Source organism: Cherax quadricarinatus, chromosome 41 (assembly GCF_038502225.1).
Source record: "Cherax quadricarinatus isolate ZL_2023a chromosome 41, ASM3850222v1, whole genome shotgun sequence".
NCBI lineage: Eukaryota > Metazoa > Arthropoda > Malacostraca > Decapoda > Parastacidae > Cherax > Cherax quadricarinatus.
Window position 1 is genome coordinate 9,192,239 of NC_091332.1, and position 21,955 is coordinate 9,214,193.

Sequence of the window (21,955 nt, forward strand, 5' to 3'; positions counted from 1 at the left end):
ATCCCTCAGTCTCTTATCTAACACCCACGTGAGTATCCCTCAGTCTCTTATCTAACACCCACGTGAGTATCCCTCAGTCTCTTATCTAACACCCACGTGAGTATCCCTCAGTCTCTTATCTAACACCCACGTGAGTATCCCTCAGTCTCTTATCTAACACCCACGTGAGTATCCCTCAGTCTCTTATCTAACACCCACGTGAGTATCCCTTAGTCTCTTATCTAACACCCACGTGAGTATCCCTCAGTCTCTTATCTAACACCCACGTGAGTATCCCTCAGTCTCTTATCTAACACCCACGTGAGTATCCCTCAGTCTCTTATCTAACACCCACGTGAGTATCCCTCAGTCTCTTATCTAACACCCACGTGAGTATCCCTCAGTCTCTTATCTAACACCCACGTGAGTATCCCTCAGTCTCTTATCTAACACCCACGTGAGTATCCCTCAGTCTCTTATCTAACACCCACGTGAGTATCCCTCAGTCTCTTATCTAACACCCACGTGAGTATCCCTCAGTCTCTTATCTAACACCCACGTGAGTATCCCTCAGTCTCTTATCTAACACCCACGTGAGTATCCCTCAGTCTCTTATCTAACACCCACGTGAGTATCCCTCAGTCTCTTATCTAACACCCACGTGAGTATCCCTCAGTCTCTTATCTAACACCCACGTGAGTATCCCTTAGTCTCTTATCTAACACCCACGTGAGTATCCCTTAGTCTCTTATCTAACACCCACGTGAGTATCACTTAGTCTCTTATCTAACACCCACGTGAGTATCCCTTAGTCTCTTATCTAACACGCACGTGAGTATCCCTCAGTCTCTTATCTAACACCCACGTAAGTATCCCTTAGTCTCTTATCTAACACCCACGTGAGTATCCCTCAGTCTCTTATCTAACACCCACGTGTGTATCCCTCAGTCTCTTATCTAACACCCACGTGAGTATCCCTCAGTCTCTTATCTAACACCCACGTGAGTATCCCTCAATCTCTTATCTAACACCCACGTGAGTATCCCTCAGTCTCTTATCTAACACTCACGTGAGTATCCCTCAGTCTCTTATCTAACACCCACGTGAGTATCCCTTAGTCTCTTATCTAACACCCACGTGAGTATCCCTTAGTCTCTTATCTAACACCCACGTGAGTATCCCTCAGTCTAACACGCACCTGAGTATCCCTCAGTCTCTTATCTAACACGCACGTGAGTATCCCTCAGTCTCTTATCTAACACCCACGTGAGTATCCCTCAGTCTCTTATCTAACACCCACGTGAGTATTCCTCAGTCTCTTATCTAACACCCACGTGAGTATTCCTCAGTTTCTTATCTAACACGCACATGAGTATCCCTCAGTCTATCTAACACCCACGTGAGTATCCCTCAGTCTAATCTAACACCCACGTGAGTATCCCTCAGTCTCTTATCTAACACCCACGTGAGTATCCATCAGTCTCTTATCTAACACTCACGTGAGTATCCCTCAGTCTCTTATCTAACACCCACGTGAGTATCCCTCAGTCTCTTATCTAACACCCACGTGAGTATCCCTCAGTCTAACACGCACGTGAGTATCCCTCAGTCTCTTATCTAACACGCACGTGAGTATCCCTCAGTCTCTTATCTAACACTCACGTGAGTATCCCTCAGTCTCTTATCTAACACCCACGTGAGTATCCCTCAGTTTCTTATCTAACACCCACGTGAGTATCCCTCAGTCTCTTATCTAACACCCACGTGAGTATCCCTCACTCTCTTATCTAACACCCACGTGAGTATCCCTCAATCTCTTATCTAACACCCACGTGAGTATCCCTTAGTCTCTTATCTAACACGCACATGAGTATCCCTCAGTCTATCTAACACCCACGTGAGTATCCCTCAGTCTAATCTAACACCCACGTGAGTATCCCTCAGTCTCTTATCTAACACCCACGTGAGTATCCCTCAGTCTCTTATCTAACACCCACGTGAGTATCCCTCAATCTCTTATCTAACACCCACGTGAGTATCCCTTAGTCTCTTATCTAACACGCACGTGAGTATCCCTCAGTCTCTTATCTAACACCCACGTGAGTATCCCTCAGTCTCTTATCTAACACCCACGTGAGTATCCCTCAATCTCTTATCTAACACCCACGTGAGTATCCCTTAGTCTCTTATCTAACACGCACGTGAGTATCCCTCAGTCTCTTATCTAACACCCACGTGAGTATCCCTTAGTCTCTTATATAACACGCACGTGAGAATCCCTCAATCTCTTATCTAACACCCTCGTGAGTATCCCTCAGTCTCTTATCTAACACCCACGTGAGTATCCCTCAATCTCTTATCTAACGTGAAAGTTACTCGAGAAATAACTTCTTACAATGCACTGATTACTGTCAACTAGGATGGGATCACAATCTGAAACACAAGGGACAACAACAACACTCAAGTGAGCACACTAGCCACAGAAACGTCTTTCTGCAACGGCTTGTGGCATCAGCAAGAGATGACATAACTCGTTGCAAGTAAAGTTCTTCTCAAAGCGTCCCCTGGGAAGGAACGAGTACTTGAGTAAGTCGCCATCGCAAGGATAGTAGTCTCAGCACTATCCTGCATGCATGATATTGTGGCTGGAGTCCAGACAGGAGTGACAGTATTACTAGTGCCTGATCGCTTGGCTACGTTAATAAGTAATTCACGGATCTATAGGAACTTAATCTGAACTTCACATTTCGCAGCACTTTAACAAATCTCAGATAGAAGCTGTGAGAACAAACACATTGCTCAGGGGCTAGGTATTGTCTTTCAATCAGTAAGGGAATATTGGTACTGTGGACTGATTCATATTGACTTTGACTGGCATGATGCACTAAGTGAACATTCAAAAGTGACTGGGACATCTTCTCAGTGAACTTACTGAAGGACATAAGGCAAAAAAAATAGAAAGAATGACACAGTAAGCTTAAATGGGAAGAAAATGCTTAACTATTCTGCATAAGTAACTAAAAATTGACAGGTCACACAGTAAGCAAAGAAACTCACACAATAAAAATACTCAACTTAACAAATAACACTTTGAAAATCAAGAGAACTTGTACTTTACTCAAATCTGCTGATTTGCTCAACTTTTACTTTAAATTGAATGAATGGCACAGTGAGTTGTCTTTACTTTCAATGCAACAGGGAAACACACAGTAAAATGATAAAATGGACTCAATAAAGCTTGTGCAAAAATAAAACAAACTGGGACACAATTTGCTGAAATAAAATAAAATGGCACACAAAGAATAAAATATTATGCACAGAACAGAGCATATGAAACTGAACTGAAATAAACTGTAGCAATATTACAAATGACAATTGCACAACACTGCATAAAATCTCTGCAAGAAAAACTTTAATGGCAACACAATCTTTGCACAAGAATTATTGCAAAATGAGTCAATGTGCAATCATAAAAAATTATTACACACACAAGAAAAGAAATATATCAAGGAATGAGCTGAGGGAACAATTTGACTCTTAACTGCACTCAAGCAACACTTAACAAGCAAAAGAACAATTTACTCTAAAAGAACTTAAAAATTGCACTAAGAGTGAATTTGTTCAATGAAACATGAAAAATAATAGGTGCTAAAACACAGAACAAAAAGTTTGAACACTTACAGTGATGCAGAACACAACACATCAACATTAAACATTAGAATTTTCTTGCAATGAAACTTGATGTGTGAAAAATTTTGTAAAAATGATTTCTTGCTTGCACAAAATAATGGCACTATTGTCTGTGGAAATAAGACAAATTAGACACTGGCTAAATGAAAAGAATATGAACACAAGAATGTTCAACACACAGAGAACAAAACAAAAGAATACACAAATGCTGGGATGAAAGAAATATATATAACTGAGACAACACTGAGTTGTGATGCAGAATATAACTAAATAAATTACTGAATTACTCCACTAAATCACTGAGAGCACAAGGTGATTCTGAAGTGTAAACACAAGTTCTATACTGCTCATATGTTGCACACACAAGGAAAAACACTAGTTACTTCAAGTGTATAAAAAGACACACAACACAATAGACATAAGATAATGCACGAAAATTAACACTGAATTAAGGAGATTATCAAATTATTGCAATCAGTATATGATAAACACTGAGTCTAATCAAGAGTCACTGAATGTCACTAAGAAAATCACTGGAACACAAAAGAAATGTCTCAACACTCGCAAATGTCTCTATGAAAAAAAATATTCATTATCGCTGTAACGACTTGGTGTAGAATGAGGTAGATGGTAGTGGAGAGTAGAGGATTGTTTATATCGTCTTGCTGCTGTCCTCTGCACACGTGATCGTAGAATTGCACTTACATCGACGACAGACACACACAGGAGGCTTTCAACGGTGGCGCGAAACACACTCTAGCTCTTGACCCCCTATGTGGTCCTTAAAATATGGTGCTACAACCCTTAGTAGTGCGCCAAAACACTGATAGAGGTTGGGTGAGTACCACAACACAGTGAGTGTGGTTGGGTTTGTGGGTAAACAGGGCTAAGACCGGGCAATGGTGAGACATGTGGTGAGTGGGTGGTTGGGCCTATGGGTTGAACGGCGTAAGCCTCACTGAGGACAGCCACACTGTCGCGAAGATATTCTAAGCTGGCTAGCTTAAAATACACCCACGAAATACCACAACAACACAAGGATGAAAAAGAGCACTCAGAATTGCTTGGAGCTTGAATCACAAGCGATGAAGACTACTCACGTGGCTTGCTTGAGTACTGGGGTAAGACATCTGGGTTAGTTGCTAGCTAGCTTATCTTAACCCTTCACACAGAATAGCTTGATAACTTCACACGAAGAGCACAGCAGGGGTAGAAGCTGGCTTGGCAGGCAAAGGAACTGGATGGAGTAGACTAGGCTCGACTGGGCTCCCTCACCACAGACTGGAAGCTGGCTTATTTTGCAAACTCGGGTCAACCCCTCGGGAGTGATGCAAATAAGCAGATAAACACTAATACAAAGAGACTGACCAGTGAATGGTGTAGAAGCTGGTAGGAGCTTGGGCAGGAGAACTGGCTGAGATAGCTGGCTGGCGTTAACCTTCTCGGTAGGCCTACTCACAAGATGGCAGGCTAGGTCGAAATTTATCTCCAGAAATCTCTGTAATCGTCAGAATTACAGGCCCTCCGCTGCCACCATTTATCGTAGGGGTTCTTAAATGGAGATATCGAGGGTTGAAGGTAGACACACTTGTTGGATGGTAACGATATATTGTCAGACTATGATGATGAGAAATGGAGCCCAGCCTCTGCCTGTCCTAGCCTGTGTCAAAACGCCGACTGAGACCGGGGCAGAGGTACGAACTTACACATGCGCATCTCGTGACGTCACACAGTCACTCGGCCTAAGGGGTCTTCTATCTAAAGCACATGGATGATACTATATGCTATGCTATATAACACAGGGATCAGCAACTATGCTGACACCTCAATCTCTTATCTAACACCCTCGTGAGTATCCCTCGGTCTCTTATCTAACACCCACGTGAGTATCCCTCAATCTCTTGTCTAACACCCACGTGAGTATCCCTCAGTCTCATACATAACACAAACGTGAGTATCACTCAGTCTCATACCTAACACACACATGAGTATCCTTCAGGCTCATACCTAACACCCACATGAGTAGCCCATAGTCTCTTATCTAACACGCACGTGAGTATCCCTCACTCTTATCTAACACCCACGTGAGTATCCCTCAGTCTCTTATCTAACACGCACGTGAGTATCCCTCAGTCTCATACCTAACACCCACATGAGTATCCCTCAGTCTCATCTAACACGCACGTGAGTATCCCTCACTCTTATCTAACACCCACGTGAATATCCCCCAGTCTCTTATCTAACACGCACGTGAGTATCCCTCAGTCTCTTATCTAACACCCACGTGAGTATCCCTCAGTCTCTTATCTAACACGCACGTGAGTATCCCTCAGTCTCATACCTAACACCCACATGAGTATCCCTCAGTCTCATCTAACACGCACGTGAGTATCCCTCACTCTTATCTAACACCCACGTGAATATCCCCCAGTCTCTTATCTAACACGCACGTGAGTATCCCTCAGTCTCTTATCTAACACCCACGTGAATATCCCTCAGTCTCTTATCTAACACCCGCGTGAGTAGCCCTCAGTCTCTTATCTAACACCCACGTGAGTATCCCTCAGTCTCTTATCTAACACCCGCGTGAGTATCCCTCAGTCTCTTATCTAAAACCCACGTGAGTATCCCTCGGTTTCTTATCTAACACCCGCGTGAGTATCCCTCAGTCTCTTATCTAACACCCACGTGAGTATCCCTCAGTCTCTTATCTAACACCCACGTGAGTATCCCTCAGTTTCTTATCTAACACCCACGTGAGTATCCCTCAGTCTCTTATCTAACACCCACGTGAGTATCCCTCAGTCTCTTATCTAACACCCACGTGAGTATCCCTCAGTCTCTTATCTAACACCCGCGTGAGTATCCCTCAGTCTCTTATCTAACACCCACGTGAGTATCCCTCAGTTTCTTGTCTAACACCCGCGTGAGTATCCCTCAGTCTCTTATCTAACACCCACGTGAGTATCCCTCAGTTTCTTATCTAACACCCGCGTGAGTATCCCTCAGTTTCTTATCTAACACCCGCGTGAGTATCCCTCAGTTTCTTATCTAACACCCGCGTGAGTATCCACCAGTCTCTTATCTAACACCCACGTGAGTATCCCTCAGTTTCTTATCTAACACCCGCGTGAGTATCCCTCAGTTTCTTATCTAACACCCGCGTGAGTATCCCTCAGTTTCTTATCTAACACCAGCGTGAGTATCCCTCAGTTTTTATCTAACACCCGCGTGAGTATCCCTCAATTTCTTATCTAACACCCGCGTGAGTATCCCTCAGTTTCTTATCTAACACCAGCGTGAGTATCCCTCAGTTTTTATCTAACACCCGCGTGAGTATCCCTCAATTTCTTATCTAACACCAGCGTGAGTATCCCTCAGTCTCATACCTAACACCCACCAAGAGATGTAGATAAATTTGTTGTGGCACCAAATAACAACTGTATTGCCAGACTTTTCATAGCGACTAAGTCACTCTGCCCACACATACATTATGTTCTTACAACTATGTTAAAATATATCAGGAACTGTTGTAGGAGAAGTTTACCTAAAACACTTGTATATAATATTTACTCAGATATTTAAAGTCTTGTGTACCAACCCTGGAGTGTGTACCACTCCACGGTATATGTATGTATATATATATATATATATATATATATATATATATATATATATATATATATATATATATATATATATAGATATATATATACATATGTGCCTAGTTAAGTGCTAGGAACATGGGCAAGACATTGTTGTTCACTCACTGCTTGGCTACTGTATCGTGTTTATATTCACTACTAGCTCAGGGACTTAACCTGTATATGGGAACACTGCACGTGTGATATTGACTCTTAAGATATGGGTGTTGATAGTGAGTGGTGTGTATGGTAGGTGGTGTGAAGGAGTGTAGTGAGTGGTGCGTATGGTAGGTGGTATGAAGGAGTGTAGTGAGTGGTGCGTATGGTAGGTGGTATGAAGGAGTGTAGTGAGTGGTGCGTATGGTAGGTGGTGTGAAGGAGTGTAGTGAGTGGTGTGTATGGTAGGTGGTGTGAAGGAGTGTAGTGAGTGGTGTGTTTGGTAGGTGGTGTGAAGGAGTGTAGTGAGTGGTGTGTTTGGTAGGTGGTGTGAAGGAGTGTAGTGAGTGGTGTGTATGGTAGGTGGTATGAAGGAGTGTAGTGAGTGGTGCGTATGGTAGGTGGTATGAAGGAGTGTAGTGAGTGGTGTGTATGGTAGGTGGTGTGAAGGAGTGTAGTGAGTGGTGTGTATGGTAGGTGGTGTGAAGGAGTGTAGTGAGTGGTGTGTATGGTAGGTGGTGTGAAGGAGTGTAGTGAGTGGTGTGTATGGTAGGTGGTGTGAAGGAGTGTAGTGAGTGGTGTGTATGGTAGGTGGTGTGGAGTGTAGTGAGTGGTGTGTATGGTAGGTGGTGTGAAGGAGTGTAGTGAGTGGTGTGGATGGTAGGTGGTGTGGAGTGTAGTGAGTGGTGTGGATGGTAGGTGGTGTGGAGTGTGGTGAGTGGTGTGGATGGTAGGTGGTGTGGAGTGTAGTGGGTGGTGTGGATGGTAGGTGGTGTGGAGTGTAGTGAGTGGTGTGTATGGTAGGTGGTGTGGAGTGTAGTGAGTGGTGTGGATGGTAGGTGGTGTGGAGTGTAGTGAGTGGTGTGGATGGTAGGTGGTGTGGAGTGTAGTGAGTGGTGTGGATGGTAGGTGGTGTATAGTGTAGTGAATGGTGTGGATGGTAGGTGGTGTGGAGTGTAGTGAGTGGTGTGGATGGTAGGTAGTGTGGAGTGTAGTGAGTGGTGTGGATGGTAGGTGGTGTGGAGTGTAGTGAGTGGTGTGGATGGTAGGTGGTGTGGAGTGTAGTGAGTGGTGTGGATGGTAGGTGGTGTGGAGTGTAGTGAGTGGTGTGGATGGTAGGTGGTGTGGAGTGTAGTGAGTGGTGTGGATGGTAGGTGGTGTGGAGTGTAGTGAGTGGTGTGGATGGTAGGTGGTGTGGAGTGTAGTGAGTGGTGTGGATGGTAGGTAGTGTGGAGTGTATTGAGTGGTGTGGATGGTAGGTGGTGTGGAGTGTATTGAGTGGTGTGGATGGTAGGTGGTGTGGAGTGTAGTGAGTGGTGTGGATGGTAGGTGGTGTGGAGTGTAGTGAGTGGTGTGGATGGTAGGTGGTGTGGAGTGTAGTGAGTGGTGTGGATGGTAGGTGGTGTGGAGTGTAGGAGTGTAGTGAGTGGTGTGGATGGTAGGTGGTGTGATGGAGTGTAGTGAGTGGTGTGTATGGTAGGTGGTGTGGAGTGTAGTGAGTGGTGTGTATGGTAGGTGGTGTGAAGGAGTGTAGTGAGTGGTGTGGATGGTAGGTGGTGTGAAGTGTAGTGAGTGGTGTGTATGGTAGGTGGTGTGAAGGAGTGTAGTGAGTGGTGTGGATGGTAGGTGGTGTGAAGGAGTGTAGTGAGTGGTGTGGATGGTAGGTGGTGTGGAGTGTAGTGAGTGGTGTGTATGGTAGGTGGTGTGAAGGAGTGTAGTGAGTGGTGTGTATGGTAGGTGGTGTGAAGGAGTGTAGTGAGTGGTGTGGATGGTAGGTGGTGTGGAGTGTAGTGAGTGGTGTGGATGGTAGGTGGTGTGGAGTGTAGTGAGTGGTGTGGATGGTAGGTGGTGTGGAGTGTAGTGAGTGGTGTGGATGGTAGGTGGTGTGGAGTGTAGTGAGTGGTGTGGATGGTAGGTGGTGTGGAGTGTAGTGAGTGGTGTGGATGGTAGGTGGTGTGGAGTGTAGTGGGTGGTGTGGATGGTAGGTGGTTTGGAGTGTAGTGAGTGGTGTGGATGGTAGGTGGTGTGAAGGAGTGTAGTAAGTGGTGTGGATGGTAGGTGGTGTGGAGTGTAGTGAGTGGTGTGGATGGTAGGTGGTGTGGAGTGTAGTGAGTGGTGTGGATGGTAGGTGGTGTATAGTGTAGTGAATGGTGTGGATGGTAGGTGGTGTGGAGTGTAGTGAGTGGTGTGGATGGTAGGTAGTGTGGAGTGTAGTGAGTGGTGTGGATGGTAGGTGGTGTGGAGTGTAGTGAGTGGTGTGGATGGTAGGTGGTGTGGAGTGTAGTGAGTGGTGTGGATGGTAGGTGGTGTGGAGTGTAGTGAGTGGTGTGGAATGTAGGTGGTGTGGAGTGTAGTGAGTGGTGTGGATGGTAGGTGGTGTGGAGTGTAGTGAGTTGTGTGGATGGTAGGTGGTGTGGAGTGTGGTGAGTAGTGTGGATGGTAGGTAGTGTGGAGTGTAGTGAGTGGTGTGGATGGTAGGTGGTGTGGAGTGTAGTGAGTGGTGTGGATGGTAGGTGGTGTGGAGTGTATTGAGTGGTGTGGATGGTAGGTGGTGTGGAGTGTAGTGAGTGGTGTGGATGGTAGGTGGTGTGGAGTGTGGTGAGTAGTGTGGATGGTAGGTAGTGTGGAGTGTAGTGAGTGGTGTAGATGGTAGGTGGTGTGGAGTGTAGTGAGTGGTGTGGATGGTAGGTAGTGTGGAGTGTAGTGAGTGGTGTGGATGGTAGGTGGTGTGGAGTGTAGTGAGTGGTGTGGATGGTAGGTGGTGTGGAGTGTAGTGAGTGGTGTGGATGGTAGGTGGTGTGGAGTGTAGTGAGTGGTGTGGATGGTAGGTGGTGTGGAGTGTAGTGAGTGGTGTGGATGGTAGGTAGTGTGGAGTGTAGTGAGTTGTGTGGATGGTAGGTGGTGTGGAGTGTAGTGAGTGGTGTGGATGGTAGGTAGTGTGGAGTGTAGTGAGTGGTGTGGATGGTAGGTGGTGTGGAGTGTAGTGAGTGGTGTGGATGGTAGGTGGTGTGGAGTGTAGTGAGTGGTGTGGATGGTAGGTGGTGTGGAGTGTAGTGAGTGGTGTGGAATGTAGGTGGTGTGGAGTGTAGTGAGTGGTGTGGATGGTAGGTGGTGTGGAGTGTGGTGAGTAGTGTGGAAGGTAGGTGGTGTGGAGTGTGGTGAGTGGTGTGGATGGTAGGTGGTGTGGAGTGTGGTGAGTGGTGTGGATGGTAGGAAGTGTGGAGTGTAGTGAGTGGTGTGGATGGTAGGTGGTGTGGAGTGTAGAGTGGTGTGGATGGTAGGTGTGGAGTGTAGTGAGTGGTGTGGATGGTAGGTGGTGTGGAGTGTAGTGAGTTGTGTGGATGGTAGGTGGTGTGGAGTGTGGTGAGTAGTGTGGAAGGTAGGTGGTGTGGAGTGTGGTGAGTGGTGTGGATGGTAGGTGTGGAGTGTAGTGAGTGGTGTGGAATGTAGGTGGTGTGGAGTGTAGTGAGTTGTGTGGATGGTAGGTGGTGTGGAGTGTGGTGAGTAGTGTGGATGGTAGGTGGTGTGGAGTGTGGTGAGTGGTGTGGATGGTAGGTGGTGTGGAGTGTGGTGAGTGGTGTGGATGGTAGGAAGTGTGGAGTGTAGTGAGTGGTGTGGATGGTAGGTGGTGTGGAGTGTAGAGTGGTGTGGATGGTAGGTGTGGAGTGTAGTGAGTGGTGTGGATGGTAGGTGGTGTGGAGTGTAGTGAGTGGTGTGGATGGTAGGTGGTGTGGAGTGTGGTGAGTAGTGTGGATGGTAGGTGGTGTGGAGTGTGGTGAGTGGTGTGGATGGTAGGAAGTGTGGAGTGTAGTGAGTGGTGTGGATGGTAGGTGGTGTGGAGTGTAGAGTGGTGTGGATGGTAGGTGTGGAGTGTAGTGAGTGGTGTGGATGGTAGGTGGTGTGGAGTGTGGTGAGTAGTGTGGATGGTAGGTGGTGTGGAGTGTGGTGAGTGGTGTGGATGGTAGGAAGTGTGGAGTGTAGTGAGTGGTGTGGATGGTAGGTGGTGTGGAGTGTAGTGAGTGGTGTGGATGGTAGGTGGTGTGGAGTGTAGTGAGTGGTGTGGATGGTAGGTGGTGTGGAGTGTGGTGAGTAGTGTGGATGGTAGGTGGTGTGGAGTGTGGTGAGTGGTGTGGATGGTAGGAAGTGTGGAGTGTAGTGAGTGGTGTGGATGGTAGGTGGTGTGGAGTGTGGTGAGTGGTGTGGATGGTAGGTGGTGTGGAGTGTAGTGAGTGGTGTGGATGGTAGGTGGTGTGGAGTGTAGTGAGTGGTGTGGATGGTAGGTGGTGTGGAGTGTGGTGAGTGGTGTGGATGGTAGGTGGTGTGGAGTGTGGTGAGTGGTGTGGATGGTAGGTGGTGTGGAGTGTGGTGAGTGGTGTGGATGGTAGGTGGTGTGGAGTGTAGTGAGTGGTGTGGATGGTAGGTGTGAGTGTGTGAGTGGTGTGGATGGTAGGTGGTGTGGTGGTAGTGTGGATGGTAGGTGGTGTGGTGAGTGGTGTGGATGGTAGGTGGTGTGGAGTGTGGTGAGTGGTGTGGATGGTAGGTGGTGTGGAGTGTGGTGAGTGGTGTGGATGGTAGGTGGTGTGGAGTGTGGTGAGTGGTGTGGATGGTAGGTGGTGTGGAGTGTAGTGAGTGGTGTGGATGGTAGGTGGTGTGGAGTGTAGTGAGTGGTGTGGATGGTAGGTGGTGTGGAGTGTGGTGAGTGGTGTGGATGGTAGGTGGTGTGGAGTGTGGTGAGTGGTGTGGATGGTAGGTGGTGTGGAGTGTAGTGAATGGTGTGGATGGTAGGTGGTGTGGAGTGTGGTGAGTGGTGTGGATGGTAGGTGGTGTGGAGTGTAGTGAGTGGTGTGGATGGTAGGTGGTGTGGAGTGTAGTGAGTGGTGTGGATGGTAGGTGGTGTGGAGTGTAGTGAGTGGTGTGGATGGTAGGTGGTGTGGATGGTAGTGAGTGGTGTGGAGTGTAGTGAGTGGTGTGGATGGTAGGTGGTGTGGATGGTAGGTGGTGTGGATGGTAGTGAGTGGTGTGGATGGTAGGTGGTGTGGATGGTAGTGAGTGGTGTGGATGGTAGGTGGTGTGGATGGTAGTGAGTGGTGTGGATGGTAGGTGGTGTGGAGTGTAGTGAGTGGTGTGGATGGTAGGTGGTGTGGAGTGTGGTGAGTGGTGTGGATGGTAAGTGGTGTGGATGGTAGTGAGTGGTGTGGATGGTAGGAAGTGGTTGAGGTAGTAGGTAGTCTAGAATGGTAACAGTATTATGTAGTCAACACTCCCCCAGCATCACAATGAACGATGTCTTCAGAAAGTGAGCAATGTCTCCGGTCCATGGACGAATTTTCCAGCCAGTGACTGGAGTTCCAGCCAGTGAACAATGTGTCCAATTTGTAAATGGAATTTCTCACCCCCCATGAATAAATTTTCCAGCCAGTTAATGAAACAATTTGCATGTGATATTTATAGTTTCTGAACAAAGTTTGCCAGAGTAAATACAATTTTCAGCCAGTTTAATAGGTTTACTCTCATCTATTGAACACTGCAGCTTGTTAGTTAAGTGTTAGGTAGTGATTATTATTGGAAAGTTGTGGATAGTAGATGAAGGTATGTGAAGGTTGTAGATAGTAGATGAAGGTATGTGAAGGTTGTAGATAGTAGATGAAGGTATGTGAAGGTTGTAGAAAGTAGATGAAGTTCTTAAATGTGACCAGCCAATAAATAAAGTGACTAAGTAATAAAGTTACTAATAAAGTTGGCAGGTAATAAAGGAAGTTTCCGGGTAGTAAAGGAACTTGGAAGGCAGGAATAAAGTGTCAGTCTAATCTGGCAAATTGGTGGCAGGTGAATGGGGGGTCCCAGAGCCCCTGAATGAGATGTTCTCTTATTAGGTCCTTTGTGGGAGATGATGCTGGAGGCTGTGAGGGAGGTCCCTGTGACCCCTGGAGGCTGAGGAGGTCCCTGTGACCCCTGGAGGCTGAGGATGTCCTTGTGACCCCTGGAGGCTGGGAGGGAGTCACTGTAGCCCTTGGAGGCTGTGAGGGGTCATTGTGACCCCTGGAGGTCGTGAGGGTGGCGCCTGTGACCTCTGGAGCCGTGAGGGTGGTCCCTGTGACCCCTGGAGGCTGTGAAGGTGGTCCCTGTGACCTCTGGAACCGTGAGGGTGATCCCTGTGATCCCTGGAGTCTGTGAGGGTGGTCCCTGTGATCCCTGGAGGCCGTTATGGTGGTCCCTGTGACCTCTAGAGGCTGTGAGGGTGGTCCCTGTGACCTCTGGAGGCATATGCCTAAGTATGGTTGCCGGTATCGGTGAGCGTCAGCTAATTCTGATGGTATCGGTATCAGTGTTTGCCCCAGCTTAAGTATCGGTATCAGCAAACATTTTGGTATCGTTCCATCACTACTTGTAACTCTTTAACTATAGTGTGAACGCATAGCTTTGAACCTGGAGTTGCTACACTGCTTGGCAAGATGGTAGCTCTGGTGCCACGTACTGCACGACTACTTGACACACGAGTACTCTCTGCTTAATGTACTAAATAATTGTCTCTTCATGTACAAACATCCATGTGTGCACACAGGCATGGTTTTAGAGAGTGTGGTTGTTATGCAAGCTTTGTTGAGTGTCACCTGCAGTTTACACTAACTGCTCTTGCCCTCTTGTTTCTCTTTCCTCACCCACCTCTATCACACCTACGGGTTTATCACTTCCTGGTAAACGTTCACCAGCTGGTTGGTATTATATACCACTAATGTAATAATAATTATAGTAATAATTATAATGTTTATAATAATTCTCCATGGGGAAGTGGAAAAGAATTCTTCGTCTGTGAGTCTTGCGTGTCGTAAGAAACGACTAAAATGCCGGGAGCAAGGGGCTATTAACCTCTTCTCCTGTATAAATTACTTTATTTAAAAATAAAAACTTTTATTTTCATTTAAGGTCACCCTGCCTCGGTGGGATACGGCCAGTGTGATGATGATGATGATGATAATAATAATAATAATAATAATAATAATAATAATAATAATAATAATAATAACAACATTGTTTACTGAAGTGTAGCATTCATATCTGCCAGTATTTTATGACATTTTTCCCATCTTTTACACTCAGACCATTTACTGGACTGGCCCTCTCGTGGCTCTCATCTGACTCTCTCCTGGTACTCTGCCGGCTTTTTTGTTCCTTCCTGCCCTCCTACCCTTGGCTCTCTCTTCACTCACTCACGGCACACTTCTGACACTCTATTCAGAGCTCATCTGGTTCTCTTGAGGCCCTCTCTTGGCTCTCATCAGAGCTCTTCCTTACTTCCCCAGCAGGTGGGTCACCTTCACGTAGCGGCAGTGTTCAGTATATCGTAGCTGTGTCACTGTCTGCCAGGCGCACTCCAAGAACCCACTGTTTTCTTTGATTTATATTGTAGCGTTACTCTCTCATTTGTAGACATTTTTTCTCCATATAGACAAAACATTAAATTGAAGATGATACAGTGGGAATGCACTAAAAGTAGTACGTAAAAACACGTTAGCCCCCACAGACACATACCACAGAGGTATTGGGGCTCTGTGAAAAGTTCGCTTTGGACTGATAGGTAACAGTACCACTAACAATGAAAATGCACTAGATTTGATCATTACGATCAATAAAGGGCTAATTAAAGACAGTAATCTCAAATATAGGATAATCTAGTGACATCCTATGTAATGTACAGTTATAAATCCTTGCGTATAGAGCATAAGAAATAACTAACTGAAGGAATGTTAGTAAATTTAACTTCAGCGAAGAATTGACCGGGACAAAATAAACAAAAGCTATCAAACATTTTCTGGGAAATAGTCCTGAGCAACTCTTAACCCACACCAGTGCTTGGTAAATCTTGAGCTCAGAAGCATACAAGGTCTGTGTAAAACATGTTTCACTGATGAAGAATTAGACACACGTGCAACATCTGAGTATCTTTATCTGTAGACGTTTCTCCATGTCTATAAATAAAGATACCCAGATGATGCACATGTACCTAATTTTTCATCTTGTCGGTATTGTGTACCATTCATGTACGCGTTGCACTGAGTAAGCCTAACAAGGAGATCAGACATTCAAAGAGAACGTAGAATGTCCAATAGAAAGAATGGGTTATTGAGCAGCTTAAAAACGAGCATATCATTACAAGGTAAACATTATCTACACTCACTTTAGACGGAAGATGAACCATAATAAGCACAAAGCTGTTCAGGAGATTTCAAAACATCTAAATTTGTCTACACATACTCGAAATTTACGTAGAAAACCACCTCTACAGTCGTTCCACTATTCATAGGAGGTTCACACAACGATGACGACACAGAAGCAAGTAAAGTGCTGTAAGAAGAGCATGAATCAGTGTTCAGCATTCTACTACACGACGCGACAGTTGAGGATCCGAAATACTTTTTTTTTTTTTGTTTTACCTCTATTCACCCTACAAATTATATACGTCTCATAAGCACAAGTCCCTTAGAATGTGAAAAAGAAATGGAAGACATGCCCATATATGCAGGTGTTGGACCTAGTTTAAAGAGCTTTTCTACTTAAAGCTAAGTACACAATACCCAGTATACACAGTATTCTTTGTTGTACGAGCGTAGCTTTAGGTGAAATCCTAGACATCTTAAAAGTACAGACATAGCTCATCTGCAGTGCAGCTTTGACAATAAATACATATATACCAGTAGTAATAACATCATATGATAGAAGACTCTTAAAGATAGTGAAATGTGAAATTACTAATTGTATACAACAGCATGACCTACACAACCCAGGTAAACAGGTAAACATGGTATGTGTGCTATTATATCTTGGTCGCACTCACCGAAGGCTTTTTGCAAAATCAGTGTACACTACATTAGCATTCAGCTTATCTTCCAGAGCATGCAAGATGCATCGTAATGACGGAGCAGTTGTGAAAGGCAGGAGCAACCCGCCAAAACCCATGCTTTGCTGGATTATGCAACTGCTGCGATTCTGGGTTACTAGTACGTACTTTGATTATTTTTAACACGTTGGCCGTTACCCACCGAGGCAGGGTGACCCAATAAAAAGAAGAAACATTTTCATCATCATTTACTCCATCACTGCCTTGCCAGAGGCGTGCCGATGCTGCAGTTCAAAACAGAGTGCAGGCACTGTATTTCCCACTTAAGAACATTAGAACATAAGAAGGAAGGAACACTGCAACAGGCCTACTGACCCATGCGGAGCAGGTCCATGTCCCCCCCCCCCGGATTAGCCCAATGACCCACCCAGTCTGATCACCTCCAGTCAAGGATGGAGCACGGCACCAGACCCAGCAGCACAAGCTAGTCAGGTCCAACTCACACCCACTCATATATTTATCTAACCTATTTTTAAAACTACACAACGTTTTAGCCTGAATAACTGTACTCGGGAGTTTGTTTCACTCATCCACAACTCTATTACCAAACCAGTGCTTTCCTATATCCTATCTGAATCTGAATTTTTCCAACTTGAAACCATTGCTGCGAGTCCTGTCTTGGCTGGAAATTTTCAGCACGCTATTTACATCCCCTTTATTTATTCCTGTTTTCCATTTATACACCTCAATCATATCCCCCCTAATTCTACGCCTTTCTAGAGAGTGCAGATTCAGGGCCTCAGTCTCCCCTCATAGGGAAGATTTCTGATACATGGGATCATCTTTGTCATCCTCCTCTGTACATTTTCCAAAGCATTTATATCCATTCTGTAATACGGTGACCAGAACTGAGCAGCATAGTCTAAATGAGGCCTAACCAAGGATATATAGAGTTGAAGAACAACCTGAGGACTTCTATTATTTATACTTCTAGATATGAAGCCAAGAATTCTGTTAGCTTTATTGCGAACACTATTGCACTGTTGTCTTGGTTTTAAATTACTGCTAACCAGAACTCCTAAATCCTTTTCGCAATCAGTAGTATTAAGATCTACATTATTTAGTTTATATGTGGCATGGTTATTTACCTGTCCAACATTTAGAACTTTGCATTTGTCAATATTAAACTGCATCTGCCACTTCTCCGACCATTGCATCAGTCAATTCAAATCATCCTGGAGTGCTCTAGTGTCCCCATTAGAATGAATTGGACGGCCTATTTTGGTGTCATCAGCAAATTTGCTTATGTCGCTATTTATTCCCACATCTATGTTGTTTATGTAAATTGTGAACAACGGGCCCAACACTGACCCCTGAGGAACACCGCTTGTGACGTGCCCCCATTCTGATTTCTCCCCATTTATGCAAGCTCTCTGCTGTCTATTTGTCAGCCATGCCTCTACCCAGGAAAAAATTTCTCCTATTCCGTGTGCCTTAAGTTTCCTCAATAGCCTCTGGTGTGGAACTCTATCGAAAGCCTTACTGAAGTCCATATACACAATATCATATTCATTATCATGATCTACCTCCTCAAACACCTTAGTGAGAAAGTTAGTAAATTCGTAAGACAGGAACGCCCCTTAGTAAAACCGTGTTGAGATTCATTAATCAATCTGTGCCTGTCAAGATGGCTACGAATTGCTTCGGTAATTATCGATTCCATAAATTTTCCCACTATGGAGGTAAGGCTTATTGGTCTATAGTTCGAAGCCAAGGACCTGTCACCTGCCTTGTAAATAGGTATTACATTTGCCATTTTCCACTTATCAGGCGCTATTCCAGTTTGTAGTGATATGTTAAAAAGATTAGCCAAAGGTATGCTAAGTTCCTCTTTACATTCCTTTAACACCCTTCAAACAGTTCATCAGGGCCTGGGGATTTGTTAGGTTTTAGTTTCTCTATTTGTCTGAGGACCATGTCACTAGTTACCGCAATCGTACATAGTTTATTATCGTCCTGTTCTACATAATCTATTATTTCAGGAATATCGCTAGTATTTTCCTGGGTGAAAACTGAGATGAAGTAGGTATTTAGAATTTCACACATATCCTATCACTGTCAGTGATCTGACCAGAGTTACTCTTAAGTGGGCCAATCTTGTCCCTAATCTTACTTCTGTATACCTGAAAGAATCCTTTAGGGTTAGTCTTTGAATCCCTTGCGACCTTAGCCTCATAATCCCTTTTTGCTTTTCTTATTCCTTTCTTTATTTCTCTCTTTAATTGAATATATTGATTTCTTAACTGCCCATCCCCTCTTTTGAAACGCCTGTATATGCCTCTCTTTTGACCAATGAGATGTTTTAATCTATTGTTCATCCATTTGGGATCATTTTTGTTAGATCTAATTTCCCTACTCGGAACAAAAGTTGTCTTGGCAGCTAGAACTATGCTCTGAAAAACGTCATATTGGCAACCAAGCTCACCTACCTGACCCATAGTCAGGACATCCCAATTTAGCCCACCCAGGTAATTTTTCAGTCCCATGAAGTCGGCCAAGCGAAAATCTGGGACAGAGATTTGATTGCAGTTATCTGGGTAATTCCATGATATACTAAAACTAAGTGATTTGTGATCACTTTCCCCAAGCTCATCATTAACCTCAAGATTATTAATTAGTGAGTCTTTCTTGGCAAGAACCAAATCAAGCAGATTGTTTCCTCTAGTTGGTTCTGTCACAACCTGTTCTAAAAAGCAATCCTGAACCGTATCAAGAAAGTCACTAGACTCAAGATTTCCTGTCATATTGTTCCAATCAATTTGTCTAAAGTTAAAATCTCCCATTATCACAACATTTTCATATCTAGATGCCTTATGAATTTCGTCCCATAACAGCTTACTGCCCTCCCTATCAAGGTTTGGGAGCCTATAAATCACACCCAAAATTAATTTGTCATGTCCCTCGAGAAACTGTAGCCAAACAGATTCTGTGTTCGATGACTCAAGTCAGGCTAACCGGTTTCCCTGAATGTCTTCATAAATGTTACTTTGCTCACACTCCAACAGCACGTCAAGTCATAAAATCCATTTGCCTCCACTAGCTCCTATCTATCTATGAGGGTACTGTTAGTGGTCTATAGTTTTTCGCGATTGCTTTACTGCCACCTTTGTTAGGTGGGACAATATCGGTAGTTTGTAATGGCTTTGGGATAACACCTGTGTCCAGGCTCTTTCATAGAATACTAACGACCTGAGATAATGTTTTTTTGTAATTTTTGAAGAGTATGGAGTTGCACGAGACTGGGCCTGAGGTAGAATGCATGGGCATTCTGTCAATGCCTTCGAAGTCAATTGGGGATGGGGGTACATCAGAAATTTTGAAGGTGGCTTTTTTGGGTCTTGTTCATGAAAAACTCATTTGGGTCGTCGATCTGTAGACCGATGAGTGGTTTACTGCTACAAGTGCCTGATTAGCTGGTTTGTGGTAGCTATGTGGGCATGCAGGCAGCTAGCACAAACGCTCTGGTTGATGTGTGGTGAAGAGGGAGACCTAGCCTCAGAGTGGGCTACGAGGGTACAAAAGCTCTCGAAACCAGTCATAGGTAAAACACAGGTAAATCACAGGTATGTACTGTATCTTTACCACCTTTCGCATTCTTATTACCTCTCCCGTCTTTCTCCTCCGTCCTTTCCTCGTCTTCCGTGTCCTCTTTCGCCGCCTCCTCGTCCGTGTCCTCTTCTGCCGCCGCCGCCTCTTCACCCTTCTCCAGTGCTGTGATGTAGCGCAGTATACATAATTGCTTTTCGGTGCATATTTTAATAGACATGATAAAGTATGTCTCAAGGAAAATGTTGAATATTTGAAGTGAATGAGGAGGAAAGTGCAGGCGTAGGATGAACATCAATACTACAGTGATAATGTACTTTATTGATTCTATTAATGTTTTTCACTAATTTATTGTATCATCAGATTTGTTGTCAATACAACAAGAGAAACAGTTACAAAAGAATAATATGACAAAATACAAACAGAATGAAAATTGTCAGAAATAAACGAGAAGGTAAGGAAATATAAATTATAAATTAATAACAGCAAAAGTTACATCAGCACACGAGTGTAAATTCTGACTGAGCATATGTAGAAACCTCGGTTTACACACCACTGGTGACGACCAGCACCAGGCCTGTGTACCTGCCTCACCAGTATGTCCATTACTAAGTTGTTGTCTGGCTGATCACCACCTATGATCGAAACAAAAACACAAGTTAATTATGGGGTAAAGGAAATTATGATTGAGTTCTCCGTTAGCGGTAAACGCTGTCACTTGTGTGTCCACAGCTCTGGGAGCGCAGATAATCTGCGGAACCTGACCCGGTCCTCCCATGCTTGTATCTCTCATCAGTTTTGACCTGATCAATAAAGGGACACAAGGGTCTATCCCCTCCATATCATTAATGGAACTTAGGAACAACAGTGACCCTAGTACAGGAGGGCCCCGCTTTTACAGCAGATTCTGAGCTATTGCTGTAAAATGAATCATAGCTTTTTTTTCACTTAGAAATGCATATAAAAGCCTGATAATATGTTTACACTATCATATATTAATGAGCAATGTAGCTAGGCATTACTTGCCTTAAAATATTTTCGTCTTTAGCTTATAGTGAGTGGTGAATATATTTATTGTAGGAAGTCAGAATAAATGAAGAATGTGTATAATTAAAAATGTAAAGCTGTAAAGCTGGGCCTGCTTGTACTCGTGCTGCTTAATACTGCAGACATATTAGTATCACCTTTGCGCTGAAATATGCTAAAGCAGAATTTTATTTTTTATCAAAATAATGAAGTATTGCCATATATACTGGCTCCTTACCTTCATACTCCTGTGTAACTAGCTAATGGTCCAAGTTGGGTCGAATAGTCGTCATAAGCTCTTCTCTCCTATGTGCGGGTTATTTGTTGAAGTCAGGGTATTGTGCCTTTTTATTCTTTATAGATCGTTGTTAGTTGAGAGCAGTAAGAGTTAGTTAATGGAATATTTACAAAGTATCTAATTTGTTTTCATTATATAATCTCGTTCTTCAGCGTAATACTTCTGATTTGATATTCCTTATTGTTTTATCTATATATGTAATGTAGTGTTAATAGTGTTGCTACAAGTGTTGTTGACTCACACATCTCTCTCCCCACACAGGCCTACAACAAAGAATCCGTAGCGTTTGTACAAAAACATCTAACGAAAAACGAAGTTCCTACCGATTTATTTGAGGTAAGTATTGTTATGTTTGTGGACACGAGTGCTAGGTCCACTACCTAACTATATATCTACCTACTTACACACACACACACACACACACACACACACACACACACACACACACACACACACACACACACACACACACACACACACACACACACACACACACATAACGAATAAATGTGAGGATTGGCATGAAAGAATCAAGGAAATGTCCCCAGACATCATAGCAGTCACAGACACAGAACTCACTGGGAAAATTAGGTACAGTTCAGGCAGAGGAACGTAAGGTAGTCATTGCAGTGATGTATAACCCATCACAGAACTGCAGGAGGCCGAGAGAGGAATATGATGAGTGCAACAGAGCAATGTTGGACACACTAGCTGAGGTGG

At 44.4% G+C, this 21,955-nt stretch overlaps 1 protein-coding gene across 2 annotated transcripts in view; it reads left to right on the plus strand.

Annotated features, from left to right (window-relative positions):
• Positions 1-21,955, plus strand: part of Gprk1 (G protein-coupled receptor kinase 1) — a 731,033-nt gene that overhangs the window by 621,034 nt on the left and 88,044 nt on the right. For both annotated transcript variants that reach the window (XM_070092970.1, XM_070092971.1), the window contains one exon: positions 21,497-21,571. In XM_070092970.1, the coding sequence (XP_069949071.1) occupies positions 21,497-21,571 (75 nt within the window). The remainder of the gene's footprint in view (positions 1-21,496; positions 21,572-21,955) is intronic.